This window comes from Lucilia cuprina, chromosome 4 (assembly GCF_022045245.1).
Source record: "Lucilia cuprina isolate Lc7/37 chromosome 4, ASM2204524v1, whole genome shotgun sequence".
Lineage (NCBI taxonomy): Eukaryota > Metazoa > Arthropoda > Insecta > Diptera > Calliphoridae > Lucilia > Lucilia cuprina.
Window position 1 is genome coordinate 55254321 of NC_060952.1, and position 24790 is coordinate 55279110.

The 24790-nt window shown below is 31.3% G+C and overlaps 2 protein-coding genes across 2 annotated transcripts; both read left to right on the plus strand.

The window, feature by feature from the left end:
• The first annotated feature begins 4903 nt into the window (after positions 1-4903).
• Positions 4904-5536, plus strand: LOC124419212. The gene has a single exon (XM_046947828.1). It carries the CDS (start codon positions 4904-4906, stop codon positions 5534-5536), a length of 633 nt encoding a protein of 210 aa, XP_046803784.1.
• A 506-nt stretch (positions 5537-6042) lies between these two features.
• LOC124419213 (uncharacterized protein K02A2.6-like) lies at positions 6043-6612 on the plus strand. Its single transcript, XM_046947829.1, has one exon. It carries the CDS (start codon positions 6043-6045, stop codon positions 6610-6612), a length of 570 nt encoding a protein of 189 aa, XP_046803785.1.
• The last annotated feature ends 18178 nt before the right edge of the window (positions 6613-24790 follow it).

The window sequence follows — 24790 nt, forward strand, 5'->3', positions numbered from 1 at the left end:
AACAATGAAATTCGGTATAAGTAAGTTTCATACGAACCAAAACCTCTCTACCAATTTTTTTAGGCTCATAAATGACCCTACCCCCCAGAAAATGACTTTACACTCATTACTGGCCTAAAAACTCGAGTATAGCGATGAAATTCGGTACAAGTAAGTTTCTTACGAACCAAAACCTTTAAACCAATTTTTGTTAGTATCGGCCCATAAATGACCCTACCCCCCATATATGGTCACCTTCAAAAATTACTTTAACACTCATTACTGGCCCAAAAATGAGTGTATAGCGATGAAATTCGGAATAAGTAAGTTTCTTACGTACCAAAACCTTTTAACCAATTTTTTTAAGATCGACCCATAAATGAACTTTTCCCCTATATAAGGCCGCCATCTGCAAATGATTAGAATGCTCATTACTGGCTTAAAAATATGAATGTACTGACGAAATTTGACACACATTAGTTTAATGCTTGCCAAAATCTCTCCAACAAATTTATGAAGGATCGGTCTATAATTTGTCCTACCGCCCATACATGGTTTCCTTCATTATTAATTAAAAAATACGAGTATAGCGATAAAATGTGATACAAGTATGTAAGTTTCTCGCGAGACCCTACCCCCTATATAAGGTCACCTTCAGAAAATTACTTAAACGATCATTACTGGCTTAAAAATATGAGTTATGAAATACGATTATGAAATTCGCTCCGAATTTCATGCGAAATGTGTGAAAGCCGCCGTTATAAAATTACATTAACTTTAATTACTGAAATAAAAATGAGAGTACAGCAATGATATTCAATGAGAACATGATTTATATGAACCAAAATCGGTCTACAAAAAGTTATGAGAATATAAGATCAACTTTAGAAAATTTGCTGAAGAAAATTCAGAAAAAAATACTAGCACAACGCTGAAAGTCGACATAAAAATGTATACTTAATAACATAATTCTTCATTCCAAATTTAATGAGTAATAATGACTGATTTATAACTGACCCTAGCCCCTATAAAAGTTTCCCTTCTGCAACGAGTTTTGGTTATTAAAATAAGAGTTTTTCTTATTTAAAATAAGAGTATTGTACTGAAATTTTTCATAAGCGGTTTTGGTTCATAATTGACGCATATAAAGGTCCTCTTGAGAAAATTACTCATGGTTCAAAAGAGTTCGATCCATAATTGATTCCAAATATCACCCTGATTTTTATGGGGTAGCATTCCTTTTACAGCATGTTCTTTCTTAATATTTTTTAAGAAATTAAAAACAAAAACAAAATTAAATAAATTATAATTTAAAAATTTGGACACTGGTGAAATTGTCTAAATAAAAAACGACCGTAAGGTTTTAAGTTTACTTCGCAAGTAAGTATTTATTTTGCTTTTTATATAAAAATAAAAAGCCTACTTTTTTCTATATACATTATTTTCAGCAAACCCGTTACAGTTAACATGTAAGCTGTAAGGGTTTACTACATAACTTAAAACTAAGGTAAGAAAGTAATGATAAGTAAGTAAAGGTAAGTAAATAAAGATAAGTATTATTAAATTCATTTATTATTTATTATATTATTATTGTTATTATTATTAAATTCATTATTATAATTAAAAAAGGGTAAAAAAATAAATTTAAAAAAACCCGCCAACCATTGCTGTGGCGGGCAATTGTCCTCATGGACTATGACCACTTGGCCTTCCTGGAGGTTGGGCATTTCCTTGGTCCACTTCGCTTTGCCCTGAAGCCCCAGGATGTAGTCTCGAGACCAGACTTGCCAAAATGTCTACTTGAGACCACAAAGCAGACGTCAACGCTTCCCCCCTTTGCCTGTCACGCCTTCTGCGGATTCGGGCGGCAGCGAACGCAGGCCCCCGCCGATTAGTAGGTGTGCTGGTGTCAGCGCTTCTCCGTCGTTGGGGTCTGGAGACAGTAGTGCTATTGGACGACTGTTGAGCACCGCCTCTACCTCTTCTTGCGTTAGCAACGCGTTGCCCACGGCTCGCAGAAGTAGGAACTTCGCTTGCTTGACGGCGGCTTTGAGTAAAACATAAATTTTAAAATAATTTTGTAATAAACAGGCTGGCTTGTTCCTATCGAGGAGACACCTGAATGGAGCGTGGTGCAAGGTTTGTAAAGTTGGACTGCAGTGCCAAAAAAGATTTAAAAAAACACGGATTGACAGATAAACATAGCATAAATTTAAATTCGTTGAAGACATCAAAAACAATTAAAAATTATGGTAAGTCCATTTAATAAAATACAGAATATTCCCACCATCAAAACATGTAACTTTCCAGTTTTATTTAGTTACCCAGAATTATTTTTAACATTCTTCTAAAGTTTTTACATCTTGACATACCTATGTATGCAGATTGTTTTTAAATATATATTTCTATATTAAATGGTCAATAGAATAGTCAAAACATTAGTATAAATAGTAAATAAACTAGTGCATAGACAAGTCAATTGGCAAGTAAATAAACAAATCTATTGACCAATGAATTAGTTCAGAGATTAATGAATTCACTATTCAATAGATTTGTCAATGAACATGTCAATAGACAAGTCCATTAACTATTGGCTAGTTTATGTATGTCTTATTGACTCTTCAGATGACTAGTCTATTGGCAAGTCCATGGACTAATCTGTTGTATATTCTATGGACTGGTCTATAAATAAGTCTATGGACTTTTCAAATGACTAGTGCAATGGATTAGAATATTGACTACTATAGGTACTAATTTATTGATAAGTCCATGGACTAGTATATTAATTATTCTATTGAAAAATATAGGTATTGTCCAGTTCATGGAATAATCTATTGACATTCAATTGACTAATCTATGAAATTGTCTATTGAGTAGTAGTTGACTTTTCAAGAGACTAGACAATCGATTAGTCCATGATCTTTTCAAAAGACTAGTTCTCAGAATAATCAATGGACTAATGCGGAGAATAATAAATTGACTTATATAAATATTGTCACCTGAAACGCAAACGGCTAACTAAAATTTCAAAATCGCGTTAATAGAAACAAACTTTTCAATTTAAATAGTTTTTTGCTTCTCCTGTAAAATTTTAAAAATGTTAGGTAGGGCCGTTTGCGATTTAGGTGACGATGTATACCCATGGTGTAGGTTATCATACTGTATACAAAGGGCTTGGTTTTGGTGTCTTTAAGGTATTTTCAATACTTGTAATTTTCTTAATGTTCTATGAATGTGTTCTTATACTTAAATGATATTTGGTGGTGGGAGACAAAAAACCTACATACATAAATAAATTATTTTAACATTAATTGTTCAAATTTTATTAAAGGTATATTAAAAACATAAAAAGAAAGTAAGATTTTTGAAATAAAATTGGCAATGTATATATCTACGCACACAAGCATAATATCCGTCGACCATTTATGTGATCTATTTCCCAAAACACTACAAATTAATAACAAATCACTTAAGTTAAAAATGCATCGAACCAAATGTTCTGCTTTAATTAAGTATGTCATTGCGCCAACACTACTAGAAGAATTGTTATTAAATGTTGGTAATGGAAAATATTCTTTAATAGTTGATGAATCAACTGATATATCTAGAGTAAAGTGGATGGCAATTTGTATACGTTATTTTAATCAAAAGGAAGTCAAAATAATGACCGAATTTTTAGGAATTTTGGTTGTGGAGGAGGCAACAGCACACAGTGGTATAGGAAAAAAAAAGTGGGAAATAATTCGGTAACTTCTAAACAATTATTCCGATTTTAATGAAATTTGGTACACACAAAGATGAGGTGTTGTCGAGTTTAGGTTTTGAATTTGGACCTTATAGGCCAACCAGGGGCCCGGCGGGGGGTCCTCAAATTAGGCTATGTTAAATTTTTAAAACGATCCTATTTCTTCATTTGAGTTCCGATTAAAAAAAAAATCGTATATATAATCTCCTCATCGAGCACTATAAAAAATGTCGTTGTAGCAGTAAATTATTTCTTATAGTTTAGGAAATATTCGCATTTGAAAATTAAAATTTTAAAGTTTTTACCGTCCTTACATTAGTTTTTTGATAATAGCGGGTCCAAATATTCCCGATTTTCGTTTTATTTTATTCACTTAACAACAAGCTTATTGTTGGCAGCACTTATAGATAATAAGCAATATGGTAACTTTTGTCATAATAAATGATATAGAATAGAAGAGAAAATCAAAAGGAGACTGAGCTTAAGAACAAACCACGTGAATTGTATTGTACATGAATTTATGATAAATAAAGATTGAAATATATATGAAATTGAAATCACAATATTGGCGACGAGGTGTAAAGGAACATACTTATTTTTAACACAATAAAAATATTGTATAGAGTGCAAGAATAATGGATGAAAATATCAAAGGGTTGCTGGAGCAAATGCAAGCTCAACAACGTCAAAACCATCAGGATAGTATGGCATTACATCAACTTATGTCCCAAATACTGTCCAAACAGTCTACAGCTTCAACAACTTCGTCCGATACAACTCCTAAAATGGAGAAGGGGAACGAATTTATTCTTGAAGCACTTGCATCCAATATAAGTGAATTTTGCTATGATGCCGAACTTAACCTAACTTTCGACTCATGGTATGCAAGATATGAAGATTTATTCGAAATAGATGCAAACAAATTAGATGATGCTGCAAAAGTCAGACTCTTGTTACGGAAAATGAATATAATTGTGCAGTTTTAAAGAAACTGTAGAAAAATTAAAACAGTTGTTTGGAAGCCAAATATCAATTTTTAATACTCGCTTCAAGTGTCTGCAATTAACAAAAGAACCACAAATGGACTTCATTACATACACAGGGTTTGTTAATAAACAATGCGAACAGTTTAAATTAAATGATCTTACTCTAGATCAGTTCAAGTGTCTGATGTTTGTAATGGGACTCAAGTCAACAGAAGATTTTGATGTGCGTACAAAACTGTTAAGTAAATTGGATAGTGAAGCAAACGTAATTACGCTAGATATTCTATCAAGAGAATGTCAAAGAATCATAAATCTAAAAACTGATTCAGCTCTCATTGAAAATGCACATGGTGAAAATCAAGTACATCGTTTACAACTGGAAAAAAACAAAAGTAACAGCAAACCAAATTCACCATGCTGGTATTATGGCGGCATGCATTATGCCCGTCTTTGCATGTATAAAAATCATAAGTGTGAAGAATGCAATAAACTGGGACACAAAGAGGGTTATTGCTTCAAAAGGAAAAATAATAAAAAACACTCCGACCCATCATACAACTCTGGTCCCGAAGCAAGAAGTATTTTCACATGTAACACAATAAATAGTTCATTGAGGAAATTCGCCACAATTAAAATCAATGGAATCGATGTAAAATTACAACTTGACACTGGCTCGGACATAACAATTATTACAGAAGAAGTTTTCAACAAACTCCGCATACACGAATTGCAAAAAGTCACACAAACCGCTCGTAGTGCTACAAAGCCAACCGACGTTTCTCGGGGCAATCAATCACGGCAGCGGAAAAATCATACAGGCAAATAGAGAAAGAAGCACTGGCTCATATTTTTGCAACAACAAAATTCCATAAAATGATTTTTGGCAGGAAGTTTAAGTTAAAAACGGACCACAAACCTGTCATAGCTATTTTTGGGAAAAAGAGTGGTATAAGTGCACATCAAGCCAATCGCCTTCAGAGATGGGCAACCAAACTATTAGCATACGATTTCGAAATCAGTTTTGAATCTACCAGCAGCTTTGGGTACGCCGATGTGCTATCACGGCTTATAAATAAGCAAAACACTGATTTAGACGAATTTGTCATTGCCTCAATACAATTAGAAAATGAAGTCAATCAAGTACTTGCTAATAATCTTACAAAAATTCCAATAACACACATGATGATAAAAGAGCAATCAGAAAAGGACCAGACTTTACGTTCAATAATAGAATATTGCCAAAACGGATGGCCAAACAACAGTGATATTAACCCAGAACTCCGATCGTATTTCAAACGCAAAGAAGCAATTAGTGTCATTGATGGGTGTATCATGGTAGGAGAACGTGTAGTTGTTCCCAAAGTTTATCGCAAACGTCTCCTAAAAGATCTTCACAAGGGACATCCAGGAATTGAACGAACAAAATCTATTGCTCGCGGTTATGTATTTTGGCCTGGAATTGATGAGGATATAAAAGCCTTTATACAACAGTGTGGCCAATGTGCCTCAGTAGCAAAAATGTCAACGAAAACTGGGCTTAGTCCTTGGCCTACACCTGAAAACGCATGGGAGCGCATTCATGTAGATTACGGTGGCCCAATTGAAGGATATTATTTCTTGGTTGTGGTCGACGCCTTTTCCAAATGGCCTGAAATAGTTCCAACTAAGTCTATAACCGCTCAGCAGACAATAGATATTTTAAATGAAATATTCTCCAGACATGGGCTACCGCGCACAATTGTTTCCGATAACGGAACTCAATTCAAGAGTACACCGTTTCAAGAATTCACTACATCTAGAGGTATTCAACAACTTCTCTCCAGTCCATATTACCCGATGTCAAATGGGCAAGCTGAAAGATTCGTGGACACATTCAAAAGAGCGTTAAAAAAAACTACATGAGGAGGGTAATATACGGGAAAACTTGCAAACATTTCTTCAATGTTACCGTTCCACACCAAATCGATACTGCAACAATAATAAATCACCAGCAGAACTTTTATACAACCGGAAAATGCGTATACACCTAGATCTTCTCCATCCACCTTCAACATCCCAAAACGCCTTTTATCCAAATGGCCATGCCGAACGCATGAAAAAACAATATGATAAGAAACACGGCGTTATTGAAAAAGAATTTAAGACAGGAGACAAAGTTTACGCCAGTATCCATGTACCTAATAACAGTTTTGTCTGGAAATCTGGAAAAATAATAGAGCGTAGAGGTAACGTCATGTATAATGTAAGGCTTGATAACGGCAGGTTGATTCGTGCACACAAAAATCAACTACGTCCAAGAAATAGCACGGATACAACATCAAGTCCCCGTAGGTTAGGCATTGGACTGGACTACTTCCCAGAAGTTATAATATCGGATAAACAACCAACTGTGGAAAACAGTGAGCTTCAAGATTGTGATAGTAACACACCGAGCGAAGGACGAAATTTAACCCAACTGTTTTTGAAAACCTAAAAGAAGTACCAGGAAGACAAGAAGTTTTAAGCCGCAATTTTGCTGAATCCTCAACACCACGCAGATCAGCCAGACAACGGAAACCTGTAGATAGGTTTAGTCCTTCCAGGAACTAACTAAGAAGGGAAGGTGTTGGCAGCACTTATAGATAATAAGCAATATGGTAACTTTTGTCATAATAAATGATATAGAATAGAAGAGAAAATCAAAAGGAGACTGAGCTTAAGAACAAACCACGTGAATTGTATTGTACATGAATTTATGATAAATAAAGATTGAAATATATATGAAATTGAAATCACAATACTTATATATCAAGCAGTGAAAGAATTATGTAAAAATCATGACTGAGTCCAAAGTTATATGCATTTTAATTTAAACAAGTAAGAGTGCTATATTCGGCTGTGCCGAATCTTATATACCCTTCACCATAGTGTATTTTATACATCTTTTATAATTTTTAAATTTTTTCCCGACTACATTATTATTACATAAAAAGCTAAACAAAAAGAACAACAACAACGCTAAGCGAAATAAATAACAAAATACACAAGGCATCTATTCGTTTAGCGTTGTTGTTGTTCATTTTGTTTTGCTTTTGGTGTAATAATAATGTAGTCGGGAAAAAATGTATGAAACTAATATGTTTAAAATACACTATGGTGAAGGGTATATACGATTCGGCACAGCCGAATATAGCACTCTTACTTGTTTAAAATTATCCGCCTTTTTAACATACTGACTGGTGTATATAGTCGGCAATGTCCGACTTTACATTCATATTTGTTTTATTGATGAAACACTGATATTCTGAAAGAGAGCTAGGATCAATTATGGATCGATCCTATTAAAATTTAGTGTTTGATTTATTTTGTTATAAGAGATATTTTGCAGAATTTCATCCTAATTGTAGTGTTTAAGATGGAATTAATGACCTTGAAGCCCTTTTTATAAGGGGAATAATGGTCCGATTTAATCTATTCTCAAAAAACTTCGTTCTTGGGTAAAGTGAGAAATATCAGCCTATTTGTATCGAATTATCTGGAAAATTTTTTTCATATAATTAAAGGCTCCTTATTATTGTATAGCCACAATTTCAGATTTTGGGGAAGGATCCGAGATATCAGAAGTCGGGCATAGAATATTACGTCTAATTTAAAAATCGTCTAAGCGTGAAATGTAGCTACAGCCAAGCCATAAATATTGATATATCATATGTAACGATCGGACTTAAAATGACGACGTAATTCAGCTGTGTATTTTTTATGTTTGGATGCTGTTCTGTTCTCACGATGGTGAAGGGTATAACAAGAACAAGGAGATAAAGCAGTGATATGTTGGTAATACAGCTCATATTTTTTTGTGGGTGTTAATACAGTTTGACGGTGGTATTACAGTAGAACGGTAAATATTTCTTTCTGCTACAGTTTATATTTGTTTGTGTGTATGTTATGTGTGACATGTGTGCAGATATACAAAATAAATAAAAACTGTTTTTTTTTAATATACTTGGTGAAGGGTATATAAGATTCGGGACAGTCGAATATAGAAATATTATTTGTTCTTTTTAAGTTATCTAAAAAGTTTTTAAGAAGGTGTATATAGAATTTATACTTTTTGAAAGCTGAATGTAAAGTCAATATGATAAATAAAACAAAACCTAAAAATTTTTGATGCCGAGGGGACCAGGTCCATCAAAAAAAAAATCCTATTTTTTATGGAAAATTCAATTTTGAGCAAAAATTCTCAAATCGCATAGTCGATATCAAATTATAGTGACCTGCTTTATATGTCCCAATATGTTCTTAATAATTTTGTAACGGGTTTCGATAACCCCGCCCCTGGTATGGATATAATAGGCAAAAGACCAAAAAATCCCATTTTTGGGATTTTTTAAAACTTTTTGGGAATTCCGGGATTTCTAATAAGAAAATTCGAAATTTTTATTTAATTTTGGATTTTGAGTAAAAAAAATTACCTAACTGTAAAATTTCATCAAATATTCATAAATAAAATTTTTATTGCAGTTTGAAAAATTTGTATCTTCGCAAAAACTGAATAAAAAACATTTTTTAATTTAAAAAAAGTATTCCGCGATTTTTTTTAGTTTTCAAAAATTATATACAGCTTTGAAAAATAGACAAAATTAACTTTCCATTGATATATAACATGCCTACTGTTCTTTCTTAATATATTTTAAGAAATTAAAAAAAAACAAAATTAAATAAATTATAATTTAAAAATTTGGGCACTGGTGAAATTGTCTAAATAAAAATGACCGTAAGGTTTTAAGTTTACTTCGCATGTAAGTATTTATTTCGCTTTTTATGTATTTTCAGCAAACCCGTTACAGTTAACATGTAAGCTGTAAGGGTTTACTACATAACTTAAAACTAAGGTAAGTAAGTAAAGTAAAGTAAAGGTAAGTAAGTAAAGGTAAGTATTATTAAATTCATTTATTATATTATTATTGTTATTATTATTGAATTCAATTCATTATAATAATTAAAAAGAGAAAAAGGGGAAAAAATTAATATTAAAAAAAACCATTGTGGCCCAACATTCTGGCCCCATTGAAAGACCGAAGGTCTTCAAATGTTTGGCAGTGGAGCCAGTTTGTGGACAGGACGTCTAAATACGCCGCTTCTGGTCTTGACCTCCGCCAATCTGATCTTGCCGCCTTCACCTTCGACGACGCGAATGACTCTCCCGGTCAACCATTGCTGTGGCGGGCAATTGTCCTCGTGGACTATGACCACTTGGCCTTCCTGGAGGTTGGGCATTTCCTTGGTCCACTTCGCTTTGCCCTGAAGCCCCAGGATGTAGTCTCGAGACCAGGCTTGCCAAAATGTCTACTTGAGGCCGCAAAGCAGACGCCAACGCTTCCATAACTTCGCCCCTTAGCCTGTAACGCCTTCAGCGGATTCGGGCGGCAGCGAACGCAGACCCCCGCCGATTAGTAGGTGTGCTGGTGTCAGCGCTTCTCCGTTGTTGGGGTCTGGAGACAGCGGTGCTATTGGACGACTGTTGAGCACCGCCTCTGCCTCTGCGACTCCATTTCTTCTTGCGTTAGCAACGCGTTGCCCACGGCTCGCAGAAGTAGGAACTTCGCTTGCTTGACGGCGGCTTCCCACAGCCCGCCGAAGTGAGGAGCCCGGGGTGGTATGAAGCTGAACTTTACCCCGCACGACGCTGCGAACAATTCGACTGCTTGCCGGCTCTTGTCGAACGCTTGATGAAGTTCCTTGAGAACACGGCTGGCTCCGACGAAGTTCGTCCCATTGTCGCACAGCAACACTTGTGGAAGTCCTCTCCTGGCAGCGAACCTTTTAAAAGAAAGAAGAAAAGTATCAGTCGAAAGATCAGATACTAATTCTAGATGTACCGCCTTAGAAGTGAAACACACATTTTTAATGGGGGTCTACCACGAATTCTTAAAGAAACGTTTATGGGACCACAAAAGTCTTCTCCGACAGTTGAAAATGGTCGAGTAGCTCTCACTCTATTAGTGAGTAAATTTCCCATTATTTGAGACATAAGTTTAGGTTTATAGCGGAAGCAATGTACACACTTGCGGAATTTGGTATTGTAGTCCAAATTTGCGTTAAGCAATCTCCCACCTACCCTTAATAGTGAAAACTTTCTCTTTTCTTCTTCTAATGTATGTATAAATGGCGTCAGTCTTTGTATATTAGACGGCAAGACAAGAGATTTTTGCATTTTTAATATCTCCTAAGAAAAGTTAATTTTCTGGATTGTCTCTACAAGTCGTAAGAATGACCACTTTAACTCTTTTGCAGTAGGTACAGATGATTTACTTATTTTTCGTTTCTTCAAAACGTTGACAAATCGAAGTACAAAAGAAGTTATATGTAGTAACTTTTTGTAAGAAGAATATTTTCCTGTCAGATTTAACAAGCAATTTTGTGAATCCTCTACTGCAACAAATACATTCGTTTTTCTTTTTCTAGTAATCTGACCATTTTTGAATCTCAGCAACTCGGTTTGAAACAAAAGTTGCAAGTGATGAAGGATGTGTTTTTATCCAGTGAAGTGTAATTTCTGAATCTGTCCAGAAATTAACACTCTCGATTTCAAAGTTCAATAATAACTTAATTCGAGACCACAATTTAGACAATAGGTGCGCAGCACATAACTCAAGTCTCTGAAGAGATTTAGTTTTGAGCGGAGCAACTTTAGATTTAGCTGTAAGCATTATTTGCATCAGAACTTCTAATGTACAAACAACACCCATATGCTCTAATGGAAGCATCAGCAAATCCATGTATTTGAATTTTTGCTGTCGAAGTCGTGTGGACGAATCTTGGGATAGTTATTGAATCAATTTCCATTAAATTAGATTTGAAATTTTCCCATGAAGTATTTAGTCTCATGGGAATTGTTTCATCCCAGTCAAGTTTTTGTAACAACATTTTGGATTTTGTTACAATAGGGCATAGGAGTCCGAGAAGATCGAACAATCGAGAAGAAACTGATAAAATGTTTCTTGTTGTGGCTTTTTAATCATGAAAATTGTCTTCAAAAGAATCATTCTTCGGAACCCAGTATATGCCTAGAGCTTTAGCTAAATCGGAATCACTGTATAATAGTTTATCATTCCCCAAAGAACTAATAAAATTTGGATGATTTGAAAACCATTTTATAAGTTTAAAACCAGCTGAACTTGAAATTTCAGTAACCTGGTTTGAATTATTTTATGGTCTTGGTAGCTTTCAGCTCCAGTTAACAAATAATCAACATAAAAATCACTGCGAACTACTTTTGAACCTCTTTGTATAAATCGCTTAATTGAATCAAACAACTGATAGCTAAAAATGGTGCAGACGCTGTGCCATAAGTCACAGTATTTAAGCGAAACATATTCAAACTATCAGATGGATTCTGCCTCCAAATGATCAATTGATAATTTCTATCGTTTTCGCCAACTAAAACTTGACGATACATTTTTTCAATATCTGCAGTGATCGCATATTTATGAAAACGAAAATGAATCAATGTCGGATATAATTCTTCTTGCACTGTGGGATCAACCTTTAACAGATCGTTAAGTGATACATGTGTAGAAGTTTGACATGAAGCATCAAAAACTACTCGAAGTTTAGTAGTGCTACTCTGAGGTCGCAATACACATTGATGTGGAATGAAATAATAAGGAAAATCTGGTATTTTGTCTACAATTGACATATGACCTAAGTCGAAATACTCTTTCATAAAATCATGATACATTTGCTTGATTTCATTATTTTTAGAAAGTTTTCGTTCTAATGAAAGAAATCTTTTTTTAGCGTTTTCGAAAGATGAACCTAGCAATTTTGTATCAGATTTGAAAGGCAATGAGACTTCAAATCGTCCTGACGATAAACGTCGTACTGAATTTCTAAAGATTTCCTCGCATTTCTGCTGCTCTTCAGAATATATTTTTGTCGTTTCTTTCGGAATTTCTTCTAATTCCCAGAATTTTTTAACAATATAATCTATATTGCTATCGTTTTCAATAGAAGAATTTATATGAAAAACTTTATTATTGGCGTTAGATCCCTTTGATTGATTGATTATAATCCAACCAAGAGAAGTCTTCTGTAAAATTGGAAGACTAGGACCAGATTTAATTTGTCCGACACAAATTAAGTCAAAGAATATCTCTGCACCAATTAATAAGTCAATATTATGGGGTTTGTGAAAGCAAGGATCAGCTAATTCTATATTTTTAGGAATTTCTAAGCTAAATTGAGTAGAGTTAAGCCTCGACGTGACAGTTAAATTAACACAAGATTTTGAATATGAATTTGTTTCGCAAATGCCATTCAAATTCAATCTACCTCCTTCTCTTTTATCGTAGTAGCTGTGCAAGTTCCTCAGTTATTAAGTTTGGTTGAGAACCGGAATCTAAAAGAGCTCTGGCTAATATAAAATTGCCAGAACTATTTCTAACTTTTACCACAGCTGTCGCTTGAATAATTCTATCATCAGAAGACGAGTAATTTATTGACGCGTTAGAAGTTGACTGCTGTTCAAAGTTGCTATTAGACGCATTACTGTTATCAGAAGTTGTGTATCTGTGTAGCAGTGCATTGTGTGAACCAAATTTCTGCAAATTCTACACTTAGGTGCTGAACATCTAGCTACTGTATGTCCTTTTTTCAAACAATTGATGCAAGCTGTTACAGATTTTATAAATCAAATCTTTGAAGTACAGGCTCAGCTGCAAATGAAGTAGATTGTCTTGATGTCGTACAATTTAGTGATGTTTTATTATTTTTCTTCGTAGAATTGTCAGTTTTGTTCTTATTAAACCTCGGCCTTGAACTTGAAGATTCATCAGCAGCAATATGCTGATACCGTTTGTTCAAGGCGGCATCACAGTCTGACCATAGTGGCAGCTTTTCGAAATCTAGCTGTTCTGTTCACTTAAATTTGGTCACTGGATCTACTTTTGACATCACTAAAAGGATTAAAATAGCATTTGTAATCTTTTTATCATCTCCTATAGATAAAAGAGAATCATAAATTGCAGAAACAGTATCAATCATGTTCGCAAAGCAGAAGCCGAAGGTTTAGTGATCTCTGGAAGATTAATAAGTTTAGAGATATTATCGAAAAATATCAATCATTCATTGTCGTAAACCTTCTTTAAACTAGCTAAAGCTCTGGCATAATTTTCTTCAGAAATCTGAAAAGCTTTTACTGTTCCTAAAGCTTCTTCGGACAAGCATGATATTAAATGGTTAAATTTTTCTATGTCTGTCAACATCGGATCATTGTGGACCAAGTTCTTAAATAGGCACATAAAGTTTTTATAATCGGAATATTTTCCGCTGAATTTTGGAAGCTTCATATTTGGTAATCTCGACTGTACACTAAACGATGTTTCAGGCACACTCGATTTCCTAGTTTTAGCCAAGATACTTAAAAACAATGATTTTGTTGTCACACAAATATCCTCAAGCTCAGCTCTGTCATCATTATTGGGATCTAAATTATCAACCTCAGACTAAAGCTTCATTGCTTGGTCTATATAACTTGTCAATATGTCCAATCTACATTCTAGCTCAATAGGATTAAAAGAAATAGTATTTTCTCTGTATATTTTGTACAACCTTTGCTTTCTTTTCTAATGCTTTTGTCAAAGCATCCGATTTGGAAGGTAAATCTTGACGTTTTTTACCAACCATTATAAAAATAAAAAACTATAAAAATATTATCAAAATAATTTATTGACAAATCAAAATTTTTCAAAAAGAATTTAAATTCTTGCTTTGGATCTCAGAATTGTATAAAAAAATATTTATTTTCGAATTTAAATGAAATCTCTCGTCGGTTACACAATATTCGGACTATTTCTTCTCGAATTATTCTTTTATTCGCAATTTTGTACCGATCACTTTATTCCAAATTAAAATTAATTTATTTAATTTTCAATTTGTATGAAATTTAACTTTTCGATGCTAGTGTAAACGCACTACACTGTTACAGCTAATGTAAACAATTCAATGTGAGTGGTATAGGAACGCCTGGAATTGAAATATGATCTTGACCAACAAATGAAAGAATAAAAGAAAACAAGAAGTAAATAAATAAAAAGTTAATAATTTTGTAATTAAAAAATTTAATACCCGGGAATATTTTAGTGTATTTTTAATAAAATAAAAAATTATTTTTCAAATGAAAATAATACCGACGGCATACAAGACTAAATTGTGAAAATATGAAATATCTCTCAACGATAAAAAGAGTAAGTTGTATGTGCGTGTGTGTATATATTTTTATAATAAAAACAGAGTAGGAAGAGCATTCAAATTGATTTCTCTCTCGAGTGATATTAATTCGAGCGAAATAAATTGTTTACTTTCTTGTGAATTTATCTTTTTATACCCTACACCACTTTAGTGGGGAGGGTATATTGGGTTTGTGCTGATGTTTGTAACATAGAAAAATATTCGTCCAATACCCACCTTAAAGTATATCAATCGGCTTAGAATCATTTTCTGAGTCGATTAAGCTATGTCCGTCCGTCTGGCCGGCTGTCCATGTAAACCTTGTGCGCAAGGTACAGGGCGCTATTTTGAAGATAATTAGATGAAATTTGGCACACCCGCTTCTTTTGACCCAAGCCTATTGAAAATGGTTAAAATCGGTCCATTATTTCGACTAGCCCCCATACAACCGTACCCCCCAAATAGGGCCTTTTGGCTTATAATTAATTTAAATGATCTATTATGTTAACAAAAGTCGACAAAACTTAGTTTTATAGAACTTTAAATGACACTACCTATTTTTGTAATGATCGGGCTTCATTTGATCCTATTCCCCATACAAACTCCCCTTCAGAAAATGACTTAAAGGTCAAAATTCACTTACAAACACTATTAACACTTTTAAATTCTACATAAATATTATTGAAGAAGACTTAACTCCCCCCACCAACATTTTTAAGGATAGGGCCATATTTTTCCCTACTCCCCTATTGTAAAAAATCTTTTTTTGCCAAAATAAAAGTAAAAATACTCCGAAATAAAGTTAAAAAAACAGGTGTAGGGTATTATATAGTCGGCTACGTCCGACTATACATTCATACTTGTTTTCTCGTGACTTTCTAAAATAAATTTCACGAGTGATATTTAAATTTAAAGAGCGGAAAATAAATTTCTCTCATGAAACGAGTACAAAAGAGTATTTCATAAGTTTTATAATATTGTAAATCTTAAGAAAATGAAAATTAACTTTTTTATGTGTAAATGTGTAAGAATACATGTGCATTTATGTATATGCGTGTGTAAACTTTAAAGAGTTATGTTTGCCTGTAGATGTTCGTAAATTTTTAAAATGTTATCAATTTCCAGAAATTTAATTTTGATTTTATGGCTTTTTACGATCTTTGTGCACGTGTGCAAATAGAAATATCAATTGTTATTGTAATTGAAGTGTCAATTAAGTTTTTGTACTAAACAACATTTGTTGATGCAATTTATTTTGTTTTTTTTTCATAAAAATTTACAGGTCAATAATATTTTGAGTTTTTTGGAATTCCAGTTATTTTAATTGGGTTTTTTAAATTTTAAGGATTTAATTATTTATATGTTTAAAGAGCATTTTAATATTAGCATTAATGTAACATCATAATTGCATGGTCATATTTAAAATAAATATGTAATTTAGTTTTAGAGTATTTGAATAATAATAATAATATCAATACTTCGACAGCTATTTAATTATCCCCGTACTCACACAATTATCCCCGTTTCCATACAAAATTCCTACAATAACCCATTAATATCTTTATTAAATATTTATAAATTAGTGTTTAACCAAATAAAATGCTTAAAAATATATGCAAGTTTTTGTTTCGCAAAAAAACATTTTTATTTTTTAAAACATTTGTTTGTCGCCATAAAACCTTTTTCTCCGCACACACATCCATCTTTCACATACATATGTACGTACATCCTTCTTACTAAATTTATTTTTTACCACCGCCATTAAACCGGGTTTCGTGCACACATTTTCTGTGTGCGATTTTTATTCAAATTCTATTCATTTTGATATCTCTTGTGAGAGAAATTAAAAAACAATATATATATAACTATCGCTCATGAAGTGAGCATAAAAAATGAAGAGTTTAAAAAAATAGATCTCGCGAGATTAAAAATAAATCTCGTGAAACTGAGTTGTAAAACGAGAGAAATAAATAAAATTGTATTCACGAGTGAAAAAAATGCCTACTTTGAATAAAAACAAAACACTCGCGATTGTCTCACTTTTAAGGGTGGGTTTTTTAAATAAAATATTTAAATAAATAAAATGTTTCACAACAATAAAGTGTAAAAAATATTTTATAGTGTACGACTTGCAAGGTGATAAAATTTTTGAATAATTTACAAAAATCTCTTAAATTTGATTAAATTTCAAATTTAAGGTTTTTACACTAATATTTTTACACTTTTTACCTCTTCCAGCACGACAAATAATGCAGCGGCAACGACTAGGCATCTGGTGGCTATGAAGATGAGGAAGATGACCTGTATGTTGGAATCCGTGGACGATGTTTTGTTTTTTTAAATGTTGTTTAGGTTAAGCTACGTTCAGACCTGTAAAATATTTGGTCCAAATATTTGTTATAAAATATTTATAAAGTTGCGTCAAACAAATGCAATATTTATTTCATGTTCAGACTTGAATAAATATTTAATGGTATTGTTTTATCAAACAGTGCAAAAATAATTTGGTTCAAACACACACATGTTTTGCAGCCAAGGTATATCGTATATTTTCATGCAAGAAAAAAACAATTTGGCAATTTGTTTTAATTTTAACTATTTTTATTAGGTTTAAAATTAAATTTTTATAATAAAAGTGTATAATATTAATATATAACACCATTGAAAAAAACTTTGTTTGTCGAATCTGAACATAAAATATTTCATGTTAACAAACAGCAATGCGGATGATTTTCATAAAACAAATTGATTTGCTGGCAAATAAATATTTTCTCATTGTCTCATCAATGTGAACACCAAAAGTCAAAAAATTTACGTCATTTTGGTAAAATAATTATTTGATCTTGCAAACCAAATGTAAGATCAAACAGCGTCAATGACAGCTGTTCTTTGTTTATTTTCTGAAAAAGAGTGTTATCACCTCATACAAAAATGTAAATAGTCGCTTATATGACTGGTTTTATTTTATTTTTTATAAAATATAAATCTGAGACAAAGTTGTGACATTTAATTGAAATTCAAGCAATTGCGTAAATTAATGATAATTATTATTTTTGTTGTTTGTTTTGTTATTTATTGGTTGGTAACAACATACTATATATAGTTATACTACATAATATATGCATCTATAGTCTAGTTTGCAGTCTAGTCCAACGGTTCCCAAATTACAATTAAATAAGAGATACTCTTATCTCGGAGTATGAAGTTAGGCCACATTTCATAATTCAAGGACAAGCTTATCGCAGATTTAAGTTTGTCAAATTGTAAACAAAATTGTTCTTGTTTGGAAGGACTAAAATAATATATTTCCGAAACAGAGGTGACTCTTTATTCGTCTTCAATACGTTAATCCAGGTAATTTTAGATATAAATATTCCATTCCGACGTGATACACAGATTTTAACTTGATTTTGTCGACTAATATTATTAAATTAACATCAGAAAATGCATAAACCGTCTGCAATCGCAAAAAAATTTTGCAACGTGACTCTTTAAGCACATGTCGACGATATTTGATGAAGAAACCTTTTCGTTACCTTAAAGAAAAATGAACGTGAAAGATCTCACGATCCTAAAATTAAACATCATGTTAACATTTCAACAATGAAGTCATTCTATCTTCAAAAACAGGCAATTGAAACTTCTTTAAAATATTAATTATTCTCAATGTACGGAAATATTTTATAGAAATGACATATCCACATCTGTTTGACCTTGGGATTTATGGATTAATATATAACACGATTGAAAAAACTTTGTTTGTCGAATCTGAACATAAAATATTTCATGTTAACAAACAGCAATGCGGATGATTTGCATAAAACAAATTGATTTGCTGGCACATAAATATTTTCTCATTGTTTCATCAATGTGAACACCAAAAGTCAAATAATTTACGTCATTTTGGTAAAATAATTATTTGATCTTGCAAACCAAATGTAAGATCAAACAGCGTCAATGACAGCTGTTCTTTGTTTATTTTCTGAAAAGAAGTGTTATCACGTCATACGAAAATGTAAATAGTCGCCACATTTCATAATTCAAGGACAAGCTTATCGCAGATTTAAGTTCTTGTTTGGAAGGACTAAAATAATATATTTCCGAAACAGAGGTGACTCTTTATTCGTCTTCAATACGTTAATCCAGGTAATTTTAAATATAAATATTCCATTCCGACGTGATACACAGATTTTAACTTGTCGACCAATATTATTAAATTAACATCAGAAAATGCATAAATAGTCAAAACCATGCAGTAAAATTCACGGTACTTTCGCGAAGAGTTCAAGTCATATATTATGCGGATAAACGCATTCCGCAACAATATCGAAGAAGTTCAACTTTCTTATATTATTTTCCCGAAAAATTAGATAACATACTCAGATTACCCGTCTGTAATCGCAAAATAATTTTGCAACGTGACTCTTTAAGCACATGTCGACGATATTTGATGAAAAACCTTTTCGTTACCTTAAAAAAATGAACGTGAAAGATCTCACGATCATAAAATTAAACATCATGTTAACATTTCAACAATGAAGTCATTCTATCTTCAAAAACAGGCAATTGAAACTTCTCTGAAATATTAATTATTCTCAATGTACGGAAATATTTTATAGAAATGACATATCTACATCTGTTTGACCTTGGGATTTATAGACTATGACAATTTTCGGATGAACAATTACATATTTAGAACAATAAGATATCAAAATATGTATGGGGGTCGGCGAATTTAAATAAATTCCTCAAGGGGTCCGTGAAGTAAAAACCGGGGGAACCGCTGGTCTAGTCTATAGTCAAGCTATAGTTTAGTCTATAGTCTTGTCTATACTCTAGTTTATAGTATTGTTTATAGTCTAGTCTATAGGTTATAATCTAGTCTATAGTTTAGTAATTAATTGAGAAATTATTTAATTAATTTATTACTCAATTTATTTCAACAATTATTTATTATATTAATGGATATAAAAATACATTAATAATAAACAATTCTCTATAATTTTCAATTTTATAGATATGTAATTTAATGAGAATTATTTATAATTTGGTTATTTCCGGGCTTATAGCGATTTTTTTGAAATTGCTATAAACCGTTCCAAACAACCAAGGTTTTTCGCTACATTGACTATACTAAATAGCAACAACATGACAGTAAAGATCCACCATCTATCTCTTTTCCACTTGTACAAGGTATTGAAATATAATTTCAATACATTGTGCAAGTCTATCTATCTCTTTTCCACTTGCACAAGACATTGAAATGTAATTTCAATACCTTATGCAAGTCTATCTATCTCTTTTCCACTTGCTCAAGGTATTGAAATGTAATTTGTATTTTTTTGTGGAAAAATTTTGATGAAAAACAAAATTAAATGAAATTTTAGAATATATAGAAGTTATTATTCAATGATATAGCTTTTTAGTAAATATAAACACATATATTTTTGGCTTTTGGTTTGGTTGCGCATTAGCTGTTCTTGTTGTTATGTTCTTCTTTGCCTGCAAACAAAATCTTGTTTTTTTACTGTTTTATCCGTCAATTGCTTTACGAAATTATTTGTTGTAATGTGAACACCGGGCAAACAAACTTTTACTATTTGTATTGAATTGTGTTTGGCTTTGTTTCTTCAAACAAAACGTCAAAATAGAAATACTCATTTTAAGCACATTATGAAATAAAAATGTATTTAATTTTTTGTTTATAGGCAGAAATTTCTATGAAATCGTAAAAAATATTATTAAATAAAATGTTTCATGTTTGGTGTTCACATTGTGTTCACACTAAGAAGAAATTTGTAGGTTAACAAATAAAAATGTTTCACGAAAAACAGCTGATATTTTGTTTGCTCTTCAAAAATATTTTGTGTTCACATTACAGCCAACAAATATTTGATAAAAAACGTCAAATATTTAATAGGTGTGAACGTACCTTTAGTGTTGTGTTTGTTTATTTATTGTTTGTTTAAACACTTCACTTTTTTTGTTATTATCACTGTTTATTGCTTGTGAATATTTATGTAAAAAAACTTTTTATTTAATAAAAATAAGTTTGAATTAATTGATCAAAAACAATTTTTTATTCTTTATTTATTATTTTTTCACAAGTCCCTGCTCGGGCGCCAAAATGTTCTTTCTTAATATTTAAGTAGTATTTATTTATTTTGCTTTTTATGTTACATTATTTTCAGCAAACCCTTACAGTTAACATGTAAGCTGTAAGGGTTTACTACATAACTTAAAACCAGTGATTAAAATTACTAATATATTAGTAACCAAAATGCATATTTTCTCCTATGCATACGTATGTTATATTAAAATATAAATATATTTTATGAATATAATATCTTTAATTGCTCCCATTCGAAATATTTCTAGTATTTTTGCTAAAAAATATTTACGCATACAAGCTATTGCATATTACAGCTTACAGACAAATATAAAATGTGTTCACATACAATATATTACGCATCAACTCGCTAACATATTTATAATACCCATATATATTTAATATGGCTTGCCTATAATATTAAAATATTTTCCTACACAAATTATTCGAAGTCAACAATATTGAAGCCTTTCAAGCAGTAATATACGAACATGAAATGTACGCAAGCAAAGCATATATGTGCCGACGAAAACACGAAACAAAACGATAGTCGAGACTATCAGGTTACAATATTTTTACTATAAAACTTAAATATTATTTACTATAGGAAATGACTTATGGTCTAAAATTTAACATTTCATGTTGAACTTGAAATATTATAAAATGTGAAAAATGTATGCAAGATATAACCAAATTTTATTTAGAAAATAATTGAAAACGTTTATTTGTGTGTATATAATGGGAGAAATGTATGCATGAAATAACCAAATTTTAATTAGAAAATTTTTGAATTATTGAACGTACAGTGTCTCTCATAAGTATTCGAATTTAGGTATAATATAAAAAGAAACTAAATTTAATAACATATTTTGTATGCAAAATTAATAAATTTAGTTGTTAAATTCTCTATACAGTCCTTAGTTTTTTACTACAAATTATTTTAAGGGGTAACTATCAACCGAATGGATATATTTTTTGACCATTTGGTCCACAATTTTGGGACATTTGTACCATCTTTTCATACAATATCATTAAAATTACGATTTTTGAACATATTTGGCATTTTTTTCTCTTTTTCAAGAGATAAAACCAAAATTTAATATTGGGATTTAATAGATTCCTTCAGGTATCTAAAAATAATAATCTTTGTTATAAGGATTTGTTTTTAAACATTCCATGATATATTTTTGGTATCGTTCATCTGTTTCTAATTGAATTATCTGGATCTTAATTCCCTTTTCGTACCACTATCATCGATATTTTCCGACAAAGTTGGCTAGTATATATAATTGTAGATATTAGCATTAATATATTTTAAATTTTCAAGACATCGTAGCGGTGTACAACTACAAAACATGCCTTTACAAAACGTCATCCTATACAGTAGATTTTAGTTTTTACTACTCATAACATTCTTGATTATGTTGCCGATTACAACAACACTGTATGTTCAAAATTTTGGGTTTATTTTAATCATAGTAGATAATATTTAAATAGATATCAATATTTTTGAGTCAGACCATAATTATATAGTGACATTCAGCCTTGAGGCCATTGGTTATAAAAAGAAAGATTCCACTATATTGAATGGCGTTTCTTCGAGGTATGCTTTGGAGTTGTACACTTCCACAATATATTAAAAACTTAAAACGTTTATCTAAAACAATATATAGAAGACAAGTTTTCCTGAAAATTTTTGACCCTAGTATTATAAAAATGGAGTTGAGTTCCAATAAATTTAATTAGCGATAGAAGAATGATTCCAATAATATATCTTGGAACGTTTAAATACAGATTCTTGTAATTAAAAATGTTATTTTTAGATACCGCAAGGGGTATATTAAATTCCAATAACAAATTTTGTTTTTATCTCTGGGAAAAAGAAGAAAAAATACAAATATTGCCAAAAACCGCAATTTTAATGATATTACATAAAAAGATGGTACAAATGCCCAAAAATTTTGGACCAAATGGTCCAAAAATATATCCATTCGGTTGATAGTTACCCCTTAAAACAATTTTTAACAAAAAAATCATTTGATTCTTATTTTTGTGTTTCGTATAATATAGTCAAATTTGAAATACAGAAAAAAATCGTATACTTTTGTGAGGTAATTTTATGGACTTTTTTTAAATAAAGCTAAATTAATTTAACTAAATGTGAATTTTTAAAGTTTTAAAAAGCGTGATATTAAGGCTAAGGACTGTCTAAAGAATTTCACAAATTAAATTATTAATTTTGCATACAAAATATGTTATTAAATTTGGTTTCTTTTCATATTATACCTAAATTCGAATACTTATGAGAGATACTGTATGTATTTATTAAATTTATAATTTTTATTTGTATTTATTGTAAAAGGTAATATAATTAGAAAAAAGTAGATAAATACTTAGAGGATCATATGAATGTAAAAATATATTCAAATATGTATGTAAAAAATTGTTTTTGGGGGATATATTTAAACATATTGTTTGTAACAGGATGATATGGAATAACTTCAATATAAAGCAAGAAACAATAACAATAACTTTGTAAACAGGTAGTAATGCATTAGTAGTGTCTATGAAATGATCAATAATGAAGGAAATTAAAGGTATTTTAGAAATTTGTAACAGGAATGCAAAAAATTAGGTGTTAACAAATTTGCATATGACATTGCCAACCTTTTGAATTTACATGAGAGAGACTAAATAATAATGATATTTCTTTCCTCTTCTCTCAACCTCCAATTCAAGTAAAGCAAAAAAGGATATTGCGTAAACCATTGTTAAGGAATGTCCGTAAAATGATAAAGTAGGAAAGAGAAGCACTACTACAGGTCATTTTTATAAGGAATGTGTTTTTGCATCACATGTGCATATCTACATATCTTCTTCCCACCACCAATTCAAAGGTAAAGCAAAAAAATGACCTAGCGTAATCCACCGTTATGGAATGTGCGTCATTTTACAGGTCATTTTTATGTTTTTTGTTATTGTTTCACACATACTTACATACATACATATGTATATTTATATCTGGTATATATACAGTGTCTCTCATAAGTATTCGAATTTAGGTAATCTATGGAAAGAAACCAAATTTAATATATTTTTTGTGTGCTAAATAAATAAATACATTTGTTATATTATCTAGGCAGTCCTTAGGTTTCATATCACAATTTTTATAACTTTAAAAATCTTCATTTACTTTAATTAATTAAGTTTTTTTAAGGAAGTCCATAAAATTACCTCACAAAAGTATTCGAATTTTTCCTGTATTTCATATTTCATCGTATTATACGAAACATAAAATTAGAATCAAATGTTTTTTTTTGCATAAAATTGTTTAAGGGGTTACTATCAACCGAAGGGATATATTTTTGACCATTTGGGCCACAATTTTGGGGCGATTTTACCATCTTTATAAGTAATATCATTAAAATGGCGGATTTTTAATTTATTTTTCCCTTTTCCAGAGATAAATCCAAAATTTAATATTGAGATTTATTAGACTCTTTGAGGTATCTAAAAGTAATATATTTTGTTGTAGGGATCTGTACTTAAACGTTCCATGATGTATTTTTGGGATCGTTCTTCAGTTTCTAATTGAATTATCTGGATCTTAAGCACCTTTTCGTTGCACTAGGATTGATATTTTCCGGCAAAGTTGGCTAGTATATCGAATTTTTGTTTTATCTCTGGATAAATTTTAATGATATTACATAAAAATATAGTACTATCCCCCAAAATTGTGGCCCAAATGAGCCAAAAATATAT

Bases quoted from the DNA above. Each gene is read 5' to 3' on its own strand.
- LOC124419212 (XM_046947828.1), top strand. From the start codon at position 4,904: ATGGGACTCAAGTCAACAGAAGATTTTGATGTGCGTACAAAACTGTTA.
- LOC124419213 (XM_046947829.1), top strand. From the start codon at position 6,043: ATGGTAGGAGAACGTGTAGTTGTTCCCAAAGTTTATCGCAAACGTCTC.